The 13,959-nt window shown below is 63.7% G+C and overlaps 2 protein-coding genes across 2 annotated transcripts; both read right to left on the bottom strand.

Moving 5' to 3' along the window:
• Positions 1-4,591: 4,591 nt before the first annotated feature.
• Positions 4,592-8,559, bottom strand: SF3B4 (splicing factor 3b subunit 4). The gene is made up of 6 exons (XM_082298524.1): positions 8,440-8,559; positions 7,898-8,026; positions 6,993-7,535; positions 6,652-6,846; positions 5,463-5,633; positions 4,592-5,038 (listed from the first exon to the last, which is right to left on the bottom strand). The coding sequence occupies exons 1-6, from the start codon at positions 8,471-8,473 to the stop codon at positions 4,854-4,856; spliced, it is 1,257 nt and encodes a 418-aa protein (XP_082154650.1). The 5' UTR covers positions 8,474-8,559; the 3' UTR covers positions 4,592-4,853.
• Positions 8,560-9,123: 564 nt separating this feature from the next.
• On the bottom strand, positions 9,124-13,644 carry MTMR11 (myotubularin related protein 11; the record flags this gene model as incomplete). Its single annotated transcript, XM_082298643.1, has 15 exons — positions 9,124-9,230; positions 9,762-10,022; positions 10,313-10,504; positions 10,708-10,878; positions 10,972-11,147; positions 11,236-11,306; positions 11,515-11,578; positions 11,670-11,791; positions 11,870-11,958; positions 12,038-12,125; positions 12,219-12,472; positions 12,575-12,717; positions 12,835-12,907; positions 13,400-13,515; positions 13,596-13,644. The coding sequence occupies 15 exons, from the start codon at positions 13,642-13,644 to the stop codon at positions 9,135-9,137; spliced, it is 1,965 nt and encodes a 654-aa protein (XP_082154769.1). The 3' UTR covers positions 9,124-9,134.
• Positions 13,645-13,959: the final 315 nt, after the last annotated feature.

Raw genomic sequence — 13,959 nt, 5'->3', positions numbered from 1 at the left:
TGTAGGAGGACCCTGGATGCCGGCCTGGACCTGGGAAGCCCAGAGACAACCAGGGCTGAGTTTCGATGGGAGTGGCCCTGCATCCCACCTTGCACTTTGTCTCAGATGGAAACAGGAGGATTTGGAGACCCCCCGGTGAAGTGGCAAGCGGGTCACCACGGGGCACAGTGCGGGCTGGGGACAGGCTGAGGGACACTGGCTCCATGCCAGGCTCCTTCCCCTCACTTGGAGGACCGCAGCTTCCCACAGTTCACTGGGACCCCCCCAGCCCCCCTGGATCCATCCCTTCTGCATTCATCCCAAAGGACAGAGGGAGCTGGGGGCACATCAGGGGCATGGCTGCCCCCGAGTGTCCCCAGTCCATCCCGCCAGGACTGCTAGTCACCCCAAAAAACAAGGCCATCAGCAGGTCTGGACTGAAGCCCCCCATTTCCTCGGGCACCACAGGGACGATGAGGGGATCAGCGCCCAAGGGCATGGAGGTCCCCAAACCCTCCCAGCACTGCCAGTGCCCCGGGTGGGTGACTCAAGCTTTGGTCCCTCAGGGGGATCCCTCGGGGTGGTCCCTTGAGTGACAGTGACCCATGTGTGCCAGGCCACGCTCACTGCGGAAGCTCCCAGGCAGGATTTACTGTGGGAGATGCCAGCGCCAGCAGATGCTGACCTGGCCGACGGGGGCTGAGGATGCCACAACTGCCCTGGGGTTCAGCCCTGGGCAAGGAAAGGGACATCCAGATACCTGGGGGTGGCATCTCCTTGTCCCCTCACATCAAAGCATCCCGCTCCCTCTTCCCCAGCCCAGCATCCCTGCACCCACTGCACAGAGCCCAGCTCAGCTCGTGACAGGGATGGACCCGCAGCCCCCAGCCCGATGCTGCTGCTCCACCCGCAGGGGCCATCGTGACCCCCCCAGCGCTATTTTTATCACCGGCGAGGCGGGAAGGAGCTGCGGGCAGAGGGACACAGCCGGTGATGTATCCCCCCCTGCCCAAGCAAGGGGACAGGGCACGCGGGGAGGCTAAATTTAGCCCTTTGGAAACCCTGGAAGGAGGGCGGCTGCGGCACGGCATGGGCCCCCATTCCTGAGTGGAGCCAGGCAGGTGATTTCACAGGATAAAATGGCAAATTCCCCCCATACCCTCCCCTCCGGCTGGGGGCAGACCCCAGTTCCCTCCCTGGGGGTCCCATGGGCCTGTGAGGCCCCTGGAAGGGGCTGATCCATGACCAAGGTCATTTTGCTCCAGCCAGGCTTGCAGCTCCCTTCAGAACCTCCCAATGTGGGGCCGGCATGCCGCAGACCAGGAGGTATTTGGGGCGAGGAGAAGGAATGGGGGAGCAGGGAGAGGCTAGGTGCACGGTGAGGAAGAGGATGGGCTGGGGAGCAAGGTCACTGCTGGCTCCATGACAGAGAGCAGCCGTACAAACCAGGGAGCCTTGAGCGGCCAAGCTGATGCCAGGAGCCAGCACTGGATGAGATCAGGGGTTTGATCCCACAAGAAATCCAGAAATCCCACAGACCACAGTCCCTGAAATGCGGGAGCCAGGGGGGTCCCCAAAAATGCCCGTCGGGGGACTGAACATGCTGCTGGCCCTGCAGCCCCGTCGTGGCGCTGGACAGCCCTGGACAAGGTTATCGGGTATGGATCCGTCTCCTCCTGCCACGCATCCAAGCAGAGCCAGGGATCTATGCAACCACGCACCTCAAAACCCCCGGGGGTCCCACGCTGGGGGTCTGCCTGCTCCCCCCCCCGCAGCCCCCAGCCTCCCTGCGGAATGCCAGGAACATGGCGACAAGGGGGAGAGTGGGAAATCGCTCGTACCCAAGGTCACCCCCCAACACCCCTCTGCTACCTCTTCCCCAAAAGCCCCCGGTTCCCCCCTCCCATCCCTGTGGCGAATTCCCGATCCCCTCCGGCTGCTCTGCGGCCACAGGACGGCGCGGGGGGATGACAGGAGCCCCCAAAAACGCACATCCAAAGGCAGAGCCTTTGGCTCCAGAGAAGGTTTTCCAGGACAAAATGGCCACAGCAAGTGGGAAGGGGAAGCCGAACCCCGAATCCATCAGCGGCTCCGAGGATGCCGATTAACGCCGCGGGGAGGAGAGATGCGGGGTATAAACACGTTTTGTTCCCCCTTACCTGGCTCAGCCGTCGCCTCGCTCCAGCTCCAGCTCCTTCCCGGCGCCGGCGAGGGGGATGCTCCGGCAAGGAAGGATGCTCGGGAAGGGATACGGCGAGGAAAGAGGATGCTCCGGCAGCGACACGGCGCGACAGCAGCTCCCGAGGACCAGCGCTACCACCGCAGCCTCCGCCGCACACACGGAGCGCTGGGAGAGTCCATCGGCGCAGCCCCGGGAAGGGAGGGATCAACCACGGCACGCGGCGAACCGGGGGGGCTCGGCGGGGGCGGGGGGCTCGCCCCACCGAGGAGGGGGCGATGGATCCCCCGGGATGCGCAAGGGGAGCTCCCGCGGGATCGGGGTTCCCGTGATGGAGCTGCTGGGATGGACCCGCTCCGGAGGCTGCGGATGGCGGGGAGCGGCCGGTGGGATGGGGGGCATGAGCCGGCGGCCCCCCCGGATCCCTCGGCGAAGCTCAGCCCTCCCCCCCCCCAGCACGGCTGAGTCACGGGCTCCGCGGGGCTGGACTGGGATTTTTTGGGATCAAATCGTCCCTGCCTGGGCTGGCCAGACCCGGCCCCTAGGCTGCAACACGACACAAAAGCCCCCGATGAATTTTTTAGGGGGGTTACGGCTGGGGAGGCACATCGCAAAATGGGGTGTCCAAACCAAGCCCCATTTCCCATGGATCGCTTCCCGAGGGTGGGAAACCGGGAGCCGCAGTTCTCCAGCCCCAGGGCTATGGCTGAGTTCGGAGTGGGGGGTCCCCACTGTGAGCAGGGCTGGGGGTGCTCGCAGAAGCAAGGTCTTCCCTGAGTCCTCTTCACTGACATTCCAATGTTCCCAGAGCCCCTTCATCCTGCATCCCAACATTCCCAGAGCCCCAACCTTCCCTGAACCCCCCTCCTCCTGCATCCCCTGCAATGAGTTGACCCAGTCTCAGCTTCCAGGGTGTCAACCCCAGAGCCCCACAATCGGTCAGGATTCATCAAGATTAGCACTTCACCCCTCAGACTAGAAAACAGGGATGGGGGACCAGTCTGCATGGGTGGTGCCAGCGCAGGGAAGGATTCAGAAACCCGGGAGTTGAGAAGAAATTGTGACATTCATTGTTGGAAAAAAAAAACCAAAAAGGGGATGGAACTGCAGGACAAGGCTGGCAGTCGAGGAGCATCCCCGAGAACTGGGCAGCACCGGGATCCAGGCTGTGCCCTCCGGAGATGACGTGCTCGGTGAGCCCCAGCCCTGGGGGGGAGTGAGTGCCACATCCTCAGGCACCCGGTGACTCATGTGCCACTGTCACCGCAGAGCTCCTATCCCCTGCTTCGGTCTGCTTGGCCCCGGGGTTCTTTTGTGGATCATCAGAGGGAACAGGCTTGGCAGCAGGACAGAGAATGGCTCCTCCTGTCCCGAGGGCCCCATTTGTATCTGCCAGGGCCTAAAACCCGGGGTGGGGTGGGGGGTGGGATAGAGCTGAGGGGAATGGGATAAAAACAGGGGGATGATGAGATAAAGGAGGGAGGGGAGTGGGATAAAATGGAAGGAAAAGGGAGAAAATCAGGGCTGACAATAGAATACAATCGGGGAAGATAGGATGTAACTGGGAATGACAGGATTAACACCAGGGATGATGGGATAAAACTGGGGGTGACAGCGGATAACTCCAGGGAGAAAGGGATGATGACTGTCCATGCAGGGAGATTGGCTGCCCCAGGTGGATCCTGGTGGCTTCCATGAGTGAGGAGCAGAGAAATGCCACCCTGGCACTCCCTGGATCCAGACGGGAATCACCAGATTCTTCAGATACATCTTCAGAGATGTCCTAAGCCCCTTGGCTCTCAGCACCCCAGGGAACCCCCATTCCCACACCACATATCCCACCCCTCTCCCCCTAAATCCACTCTACCAGTCCACGTGGGATTCTCCCCACATTTCTGGAAATGAAGGATCAGGAGCGGGTTCCAACCTCGTCCCTCCCTCCCTAGCCCATCCATACCCTAGGAATTCCCACCTGGATGACAAGGTGAAGCGCAGCCTCGGCACAGAAGACGCTGGGATGTAGAAGGGAGCAGCATATTCCCACCTCCATGTCCCCCCACAAACTCCCAGCTCTTGGAGGCTCTCGCACTGCCCAGGGGCAGGAGAAGCCTCTTGGAGATTCCCCAGGGGAATGTTGGACTTTAGTTAAACCTTGGCACCAAAACATTCCAGAGCCAAACCTCAGCTCCCTGGATTTGGGCAGCGATGGCTCAAGAACGGGAATCCAGACGTTCCTATGGGGCAGCTGAAGAGAGCACACAGCTCTTCCAAGCTTACAGGTGGAGCAGGGATGAGACCATGGACCAGCTCTGCCACTCCTCAGGCCCCAAATCCCTCCAGCCTGGTTCTTCCCAACGACCCGGGAAGAGATCTCAGCTGGTGACAAACAGGCAGAGCCTCATCCCCAATCTGGGGACCCTCTTGGTTCCCAAATCCTTTATTTGCAAGTGGGTGGCCACTGCTTTCCATACAAAACCAACAAATCCAGCAAAAAGGAGCTTGGAAAAGCTTCCAGGGCAAGAGAAATGGGAGGAGGCAGGGAGAATGAGGAAAAACACTATAAAAAGAAAGGGGGGGAAGAAATGGAGAGGGAAGGGAGGAGTAGGAGATGTCCCCCAGCCCTTTGCAGGAATGGGAATGTTGATATGAGGGGCTGTGGAAGGCTGAGGAGGGAGAGCAGAGTGTCCCCCACCTCTCAGGGCAGGGGTCCCCGCAGGGGCCCACGGGGGGGGACTCCAGGGGGTCTCTGCGCCGGCCGAGGGGGCAGTGGGACCCTCTGGTAGCCGTAGGGGGGGGGCCGGGGGGGCCCGTTGTAGCCGTGGGGCGGCATCAGCGGGGGGGGCCCACGCAGCCCATGGTGCGGCAGCGGGCCAGGATGACCTGTGGGGGACAGGGGGGTCAGTGCCAGGGGGAAAGGACAGAGCCCCCCAAGCCCCCTGGAGGGGCATGGCCCACTGGCCCCAACCCTCCTCCCAAACATCCCATGAGGTGCCCATCACACCCCCACCCAGGGGTGCCACATCCAGCAGGTGCCCCCAGCTTGGCCAAAACTCCCTCTGTGTGGGGGTCCCAGAAACGGGAATGTCTCCCAGGACCCCTGTGGGCAGAGCAGGCCTCCAGAACAATCCCAAAGCCGTGGATATTCTAATGGGAGTTTGCAGGGTCCCCGTCACAATGAGAAAACTCCGCCAAGACCCCAGAATGGGGGGGTGCCAGGTCCCCCAGGTCTTGCCTCATGCCCAAGCTGCACATCCCCTCCTCCCACCCCTGGAGCAGAGCCCCCCCCAGAACTGATCCCACTCACCCATTGGAGATCCGAAGTGTGGCCCCCGGGGTGGGAGCCCCATGGGGGGGGGCCCAGGGTGGGGCATTCCTGGGGGGGGCCGGGGGGGCGGCTGCCCTCCGGAGCCTGGTGGTCCTGGGTGGTGCTGCCCCATCCCAGGTGGCCCGTGGTGCACCTGCATCGGTGGCATTCCTAGGGGGATGATGGAGTTAGGGGTGCCAGGAAGCAGGGAAACAGCTCCGGGCACCCCCAGGGACTGAAATTCCAGCCGGGTCTGGAATTCCAGCTGCATCTGGAAAGCATGGGTGCAGAGGGGCTTCTGCTGCCAAAAAGGGGCTTAAAGAGGAGGGAATGCAGAGCTTTTTGGCAAGAGGAAAGGGCTTGGATGCAAGTGTGTGGGAAAAGAGGTGGGATAGTGACTGTGTACAGCCCGGGGACAGTGAGGAATCCCCATTCCTGGAGATTTTGGACAAGCTCCCAGAGTGATCCAGAGCTGGAAGCTGCCCTGCTCCAATTGGAGCAGCCAGGGTCTCCCCAAACCTCCTTTTTCCCAATTATCCCATTTTGTCCCATTAAAAAAAAAAACAAACCAAAAAAACACCCCAAACAAATGATTCTTTCCTTCCCCTGGGAAGCTCCTGAGCCTGGTTTTCCCTGCCTGGGTGTAATTGGCTCCGCTCAGGCCCTGCAGCATCTGCTCCTGGCGTGGCCAGAGTAGGATCACACAAAGCTCCCTAATCAGGGTGGCTCTGGAGCCACAGGATCAAACAAATCCCAGAGAATCATTAAATTGCACATTTCACAAAGTTTGTGCTTTTGAACCTGGAGCTGAGATGCAAACACAGCTCCTTCCCAGGACCACAGGGCCAAAATGTGGGGAATCAGGGGAAAAAAACTGGTTTCATTGAATTAATAATGCCAAAATTAGCTCCTGCCTTCCTTCTCTGTATCACTGCCTTCGCACGTGCCTTCCTTCCTTCCTGCCTCCCTGCCTCCTGCACCTTCCCAACCCAAGGCAACCAACACCTCTCCCTGCTCAGGTGCCTCCCAGACAGCAAGGACTTCCTGAATTCCCCAAATCCTTCAGCAATCACATCTCCCCCCCCCCCCCAACGACCGGGGAAGGCGAGAGGAGAAGGATCCCCTCAGGCAGCCCCCAGCAGCGGAAGCCAAGCCCCGCTCCCAGCCCCGTTCCCGGCCGGCTCCATACCTGGGTGGTGCATCCCTCCCGGTGGGAAGGGGTGTGGGTGGGGAGGGTGTCCCCCAGCAGGGGCGGCTCCTGAGGGGGGTCCGGGGGCTCCAGCGCCTGGTGGCATCGGCGGGGGGGGCATGGCCGGGGGCATCCCGGGGGGCAGAGCTCCGGGCGGCGGCACCGGCGGCGGGAAGGAGCCAGGGGGAGGCAGGCCTGGAACACACAGCGAGAATGCGGGCGAGGGAAAAACAGCCCGGCAGAAAAACACGGGAAAGGAGGTGGGAATTGGGAGGGGCAATGTGGAAACAGGGCATCACAGCAGGATGCTGGGACAGCCCCGCCCCAGACAGGTCACCCACCTGGGGGGGTGACCCCAGGCCCCAGCGCGGTGACCACGGGTGTGGGCACGGACGGGGGTGGGGGGGCGTCTGCAAAGAGCTGGTGGGGCCGGTCGGCCTGGGAGAGGGGGTTCTGAGCTGCCAGCAGTCGCTCGGCCGCTGAGCCATGCCGCTCGCCCTTGGAGTCCTTCTTGAAGGCGTAGGACACGGTGATGGGGCGGTTGCACAGGTACTGCCCGTTCATGGCCTCGATGGCCGCGTCCGACGCATCGAAGCTGGCAAAGTTGATGAAGGCGTAGCCCTTGGAGTTGCCCGTGTCAGGGTCCCGCATGATTTTGGGGGTCTGCAGGATGACCCCAAAGGCGCTGAAGGTGTCGTAGAGCAGCTTCTCGTCGATCTCAGGGTCCAGGTTGCCGATGAAGATGTTGGCACCCACGTCCAGGTTCTTGTTGTGAGCCGAGGCCTTGTTCACCCGGATGGGTTTCCCGTAGAGCTTGATCATGTTCATGATCTTGATGGCGTAGTCGGCGTCCTCCTCGCTCAGGAACTCCACGAAGCCGTACCCTGGGGGACCCCAAAGGGGCTCAGGGGGACGCCAAGGGGGGTTCAGGGGAAAGGCAAGAGACCTCAAAGGGACTTCATGGGGGAACCCAAAAGGACTTCAGGACAGAAAGAGACCCCCCACACCCTCTGACTTGATCTAAACCTCACCTGATTTAAAACCCAAGCTGATTGAAAACCCCATTTAATTATTGACTGAAACCCCCTCGATTTCATTTAAACCTCACTTAATACTTGATTCGATCCCCACTTAATTTAAACCCTGGGGCCCCGACACCTCCCGAGGGACGGAGCATGATCCCTCCCTTCCATACCCCGATCCCACCCCCAGCTCTGCCCCTCGTTGGGATTTGGGGGTCCCTCACCCTGGTGCTGGCCCGTGACCCGGTCCTTGGGCATGTGCGTGTTGACCACGGGCCCGGCCTGCAGGAAGAGCTCCCAGAGCAGGGGCTCGCTGACCTTCTCGTCCAGTCCCCCCACGTACACCGTAGCATCTGCGGGGAATCGAGGTCAGAGCCGAGACGCGCGCGGGATAACGGGGGGCTCAGGGCTGACACCACTCAAGTAAAGCCCCCCGAAGCCCCCCCAGTCAGTCCTTAACCCAGGAGGCGGCCCCTCAGCCCTCCTTTTTCCTTCGGGAAACCAGAGCCCCCCATGGCCCCAGAACGCCCCCGGCGCTCCCCTCCGTGTCCCCAGGGAGTCCAAAGTCCCCTCCAGTGCCTTCCCGTGTCCCCAGGATACACCAAGGACTCCCCATTCCCCCCAGAATCCTCCCCAGCACCCCCCGCTACCCCCAGTGTACCCAAGGTCGCCACAGAACCCCGCGGTGTCCCCCTCAGTGCCCACAACACTGCCCTTAGTTCCCCGCTGCCCCCGGTGCCCCCGGACATTCCCCCGCCGCTCCCACCCTGGTTCCTCTCTGAAATCGGCCCCGCCGCCATCTTATCCCGCTCCCGCTCCGCGCGCGCGGCGCCGCACGCACGCAAGCACGCACGACGCGTGTGACGTCAACACGCAAGCCTCGCATCCGTAGGATGACCGGAAGTGACGACACGGAGAAGGCGCGGCCGCCATCTTGGGTGTGGGCGGGAGGGGCGGGCAGTGGCCGCTGCCCTTCTGTCGCGACATCGCCCTCGCGGCCAGCAGCGCCCTCAGTGCGCGGGCTCCTCAGGGCCAGATGATCCCAGTGCCGGAGGTGCCAGTTCAGGAATCCCGCAGCATCCCCATCCCATCCCACCCCATCCCAGTCCCATCCCATCCCACCCCATCCCAGTCCCATCCCAGTCCCATCCCATCCCACCCCATCCCACCCCATCCCAGTCCCATCCCCACTGCCATCCCCATTCCAGTCCCATCCCAGCTCCTCCAATCCCCATCCCTGAGCTCCTCGAGCCTCATGGAGGCAGCATAAATTTAATGGAAAGCTGTGACCACGCAGTGTCCGTCCAGCATCGGGGACACCTCAGGACCCACCGCTCTGCCCTTCCTGGCACCCCCCAGGCACCCAGAGAAGAGCCAGGAGCAGCTGGAGGCACTGGGCTCTTCCAGAGTGATCCTGGCAGTGTCCCAAAGCTGGGGTGGGGTCAGGTGCCCTCTGGGATCTCAGTGGGGTCTCCGCATGTTCCAGGTGCGGAGCCGCTCCTGGAGCAGCTCCAGCTCCTCAGCCAGCCCAGCCAGGGATGGGGCCAAGCGCCCGCGCTGCCAAGAGACCATGTGCGGCATGGGATGGGGACATGGGGTGGGGGACACAGGACACGGGACACGAGGATGGGACAGAGACACGGGGCACGGATAGGACAGGAACCCAGGGACAAGAGCACGGACAGGGTGGAGTGTTCATTGTTGGACAGGGACACAAGGATGGTTACACAGGACAGAATGTCCAGCACAAGACAGGGACACACAGGGACAGGGTGGGATGGATGGACATGGGGTCCATCCATCCGTCCATCCATCTCTCCGTCCATCCGTCCATCCATCTCTCTATCCATCCGTCCATCCATCCATCCATCCATCCATCCCTCCATTCCTCCCTCCATCCCTCCATCCCTCCCTCCATCCATCTCCCCTGCTGGACACACAGAGAGGGTTACTTGGATGGACACAAATTGAGTCCAGCCTCACCCCCAGCCCAAGCAGCAGGACAGGCTGGGACCCCCCAAACCGGGACCCCCCAAACCAGGACCCCCCAGGCCCCAGTTTTTCCCCGTGCCTCAGTTTCCCCAGTACCTGTTCCTGGGGCAGCCCCCTGAGGTAGCAGCGGTGCCAGAGCCGGATGCAGGGCCCGGCGGTGCAGGGCAGCAGCAGCCCCGGGGAGCGGCAGCAGCCCCCCAAGAGCCCCCCCTGCATCTCCCGGCTCTCTGGGGGGAACACCCGGTGTGGGGGGTGCAAGGGGGGGCGGCTCCACCAGGGCAGGGGGTGGGGGCACAATGAGCCCTTAGCCAGCATCAGCACCAGCCCAGCTCCCCCCCACAGGCAGGGGTCTCCAGGCTGGGAAAGGGGGAAAACAGGGATTAGGAAAAATGGAGGGAAATCCAGAAGGGCTGAGGGATGAGAGGGAGTAGGGATTAGGGGGAAACAAAAAGGGGAGAAATCCGTTGTGAAGGGAAAACAGGGGAGGAAAGGTGGGGTGAAAAAACAGGTGTTAGGAATAAGAGGGGCTGAAAGAGGAAATGGGGGGAAACAACAGGGATTAAAGAATAACGGGAGGGAAAAGCCAGCCAGGAGGACAAAGGGGAGGCAAAGGAAGGGTGCAGCCCCCCCAGCCCAGGCACACTCACCCTGCCTGGGGCCAGGGGCTCAGCGGGGGCCGGGGGTCCCACGGGGTTCCGGAACTGCTCCTGCTGCTGCCGGGTGTAGCACCGTCCCCAGGCCCAGACCGGGGGGAAGGTGCAGGTGGGGGGGCCTCCCCTGTGCCCCCCAGGGTCCTGCCAGCCCCCCACAGGCCGGTAGGTCTGGCTGGGGAGCCGGGGCTGCGGGGGAAGAGTTGGGAAGTCAGTCCCCCATTTGGGATGGGGAAACTGAGGCACAGAGGGGAAAAGAAGGGGTAAAATGGGAGATCTGGGGGTGCCCATCCCCAGTTTGAAATTGGGGTGGAGAAACTGAGGCAGAGTAAGGAGAAGAAGGGGTGAAATGGGAAGGTTTGGGGATGCAGCAGTGTGCCCCTGCCCCTCACCATGCTGCCATGGTCCCGCTGGCGCTGGCAGCTGAAGCGGAAGGTGCTGAAGTAGGGGCTGAAGCTGCTGTCGTGGAGCGCCAGGAGAAAAGCCTCAGTGAAGCCAAAATCTGCTGGGAATTGCCGCAGGAGCTGCCACGTGCAGTCCAGGAAGAGCAGGAACACGGGGGCCTGGGGGGGATATGGGATGGGGTGGCCTCACCTCCTCCCAAGCAGGGTCCCGACTCCTGTCACCCTGGTGGGATGGGAATAGGGGAGTCTCACCTCCTCTCTCGGGGTGTCCCGGCAGAGCAGCCCCAGCCGGTGCGGGAAGGGGTGTCCGGCTGCCACCCACTCCCGCTGCACCAGGCTCTGGAAGCCAGGCAGGGAGCGGGCATGGGGGTCCCCCAGGAGCTGCACCAGAGAGGCCAGGAGGCAGTTCAGGTCTCGGTCCGAGGGTTCTGGGGGGGCAAGATGGTGAGAGGGGTTCCCTTTCCAGCCCCCTCCATCCCTCCCATCCCTCTCCATCCCCCATCTCGATGCCCCCACCTTGCAGGACCACAGAGCAGCGCTTCCCTGCCAACAGCGACACCACCTCCACAGCTTTTCTCAGGCAGGTGCTGGGGGGCAAAAGCAGGGCTTCAGTGCATCCCAAAATGCCACAGTTGCCCATTCGGGCAGCTCACGCACCCACCACAATGCCCCCCTCACCCCACAGCGCCAGGTGAGCTGGGGGGACATCCCACTGTTGGATTTAGGGTGAATTTCCCCCCTACACCCCAAAATACCTCCCTACGCCCCAAAGAGCCCCCCTTGTCTCCTGCTCACCGGACGTGGTCCAGCCAGCGTGTTCCCTCCAGGGCCGAGAGCCACTTCTCCTCCGCTGCTGCACCTGGATCCCATGGGATGGGGTTTCAGTGGGGGGGAAGGCCCAGCCCCCCCGGGGGCTTGGGGGTCCCCAGGGTCTGCCTGGTTCCACTTACCAGGCAGGCAGAGTGCCTGCAGCCTCAGGTGGGCGAGCTGGATGTCGGCGAGCGTGGGCAGCTCGGCCATGTCGGCCAACACACAGGGCCCACGGCCCCCCAGCAGCAGCGCCTCCAGGCACCTGGGGGACACAGGAAGCCCCGGGTGGGGCCAGGCCGGGGGAACACCCTCAGCACCCCCGGGACCCCCTGGGACCCACCTCATGTCCTCGCTGCCTGGCTCTGAGTTCGGGTGAAAGCCGGCGGCTCTCAGCAGGTCCCCCCCCCCCGGGTGGTGCCAGCACAGGCGCTGCAAGAGAAATGGGGTGATGCCCCCACATCCCCCTCCCAGTGCCCCCCACCCCACCAGGGCCTGCCCAGGCACTCACAGGCACCCGTCGCTCCTGAAAGTGGGCAAAGGTTCGCTTGAGGTCGTGGTCCAGAAGCCCGCTGGGCACCCACAGGTACTGGGGGAGGCTGTGGGAAGGGGGGGCACAAAGTGGGGTCCCCCAAATCACACGTGCCATTTCCAGTGGCTCAGGCAGTGCTGGGGGGCTGGCGGGGCTGTACCTGGGTGCCATGTCGAAGCGCTCGTTGACGGCACTCACCCTCCAGCCCGCAGCGCCGAGACGCTGCAGCTCCTTCTCCCAGTCCTGTGGGCTCTCGAAGAGCAGTGTGGCAGATGAGCCTTCTTCCTCATCCTCCTCCTCCTCCTCCACCTCCTCTGGGGGGGCCCCGCCAGGGCAGGACCAGCCATCGTGTCCCTCGGCAGCGTCCCCCAGCCATGCAGCCGCCTCCCGTGCCCGTGCGATGGCATTGGCCAACTGCAGGGGCAGCCAGGGTGGAGTGTGAGCCCCCCAGGCTTCCCCAGAACCGCGGGGTACCCCAGAGTGAGGGTACAACACTTCTGCATCTCCCTGGCTTACCCGGAATGCCTGAGGAGCCAACCCGTTCTCAGGGAAGTAGAAGCGGAGCAGGCGGAAATCCCGACAGAAGACGACGAGTTCCTCGGGGATGAACTTGAGGGTGGAGGCGGCCGTCAGCACCTTGGGCTTGGAGAAGCTGCTGGCTGGGGTCAGGGGGATGAGACTGTCAGGGCCAGCTGAGACCTGCCCAACTCATCACATGGGGCTGAGACCCGACACCTGCCCAGCTCATCCCTCGTGCGCCCAGATATCCCCATTACCTGCCACCAGTTTGCGGATGCAGGGCAGGGCCACCTCGTCCTCAGAGTGGAGGAGGCCACGGGAGCCAGGGGCCTGTGGGAGAGCGGGCAGAGCTGGAGTGTCCCCCCAGTCCCAGGAAGGGTGGTGGGGATGGATCTGGACCCAGCTGTCCCATGTCCCTTGAGCCTTGTGCCTTGTCCCCCACTATGTCCTGCAGTGAGGAGTTCCCGGGGTGAACACGGCGGGTTCTGCAATCAACGAGCCGGGATGGGCTGGGATGAAGCTGGGATGGGGCGGGGATGTGGCTGAGTGGGGTTGGGATATCACTGGCTGGGGGTGTAGATGCCATTAGGATGGGGGCCAGGATGGGGCTGGGATGGAGCTGGGATGGGAGTCAGGAATGCGGTGGGATGGGGCTGAGCCGAGTGTCGGGGTACAGTGGGATGGGTTCGGGATGGGATCGGGATGCGGTGGGATGGGGTCGCGCCGGGGCAGGGGTCCCCCCGGGCAGGCGACGCGGGGCCCGCTGTCCCGTTCCGGGTCCCGCTCCCGGTATTCCCAGCGTTCCCGGTGTTCCCGTCGCACCTGGCCGGGCAGGAAGGCGAGGCGGCGGTTGGTGCAGAGCAGCGTTCCCGGGACGGAGCCGCCGCCGCTCCCGCAGCGCTGCCGGGCGCCCGCCGCCTCCTCAAGCACCCGCTCCCCTGCGGGGACCGGCACTGGGTCCGGGGCTCCGAGCGCCCCGAGCCCCCCCAAGACCCCCGGCCCCCGGCCCCGGCCCTACCTGGGAGCTCGGGGAAGGTCGGGCGGCGGCCGCCCGGGGCCCCGCTCATGGCGCAGGGACTTTGGCCGGGCGGGCCCGGAGCGCCGGGGCCGGAGCGGCCCGGGAGAGAGCCCCGAGCGCCCGGCCCGGCTCGGGCATCCCGCCCTCCACTCCGGCATCCCGCCCTCCCCTGGCATCCCTGCCCCGGCATCCCGCCCCTCGGGGCCCGGGATTCCACGCATCCCGACCCCTCGGATCCCGGCATTCCGCCCCCCGCCATCCCAGTGCCCGGTACCGGCGGTGGGAAAGAGGGGGGAGCCCGGGGGCGGGAGCTCCGCAGGCGGATGGGGACACCCCCTCCCAGGCACCCCAGAAGTTCAGCGTC

This window comes from Coloeus monedula, assembly GCF_965178545.1.
Source record: "Coloeus monedula genome assembly, chromosome: 29".
NCBI lineage: Eukaryota > Metazoa > Chordata > Aves > Passeriformes > Corvidae > Coloeus > Coloeus monedula.
The sequence above is the reverse complement of the archived record's forward strand: the minus strand, read 5'-3'. Positions and strand labels throughout refer to the sequence as shown.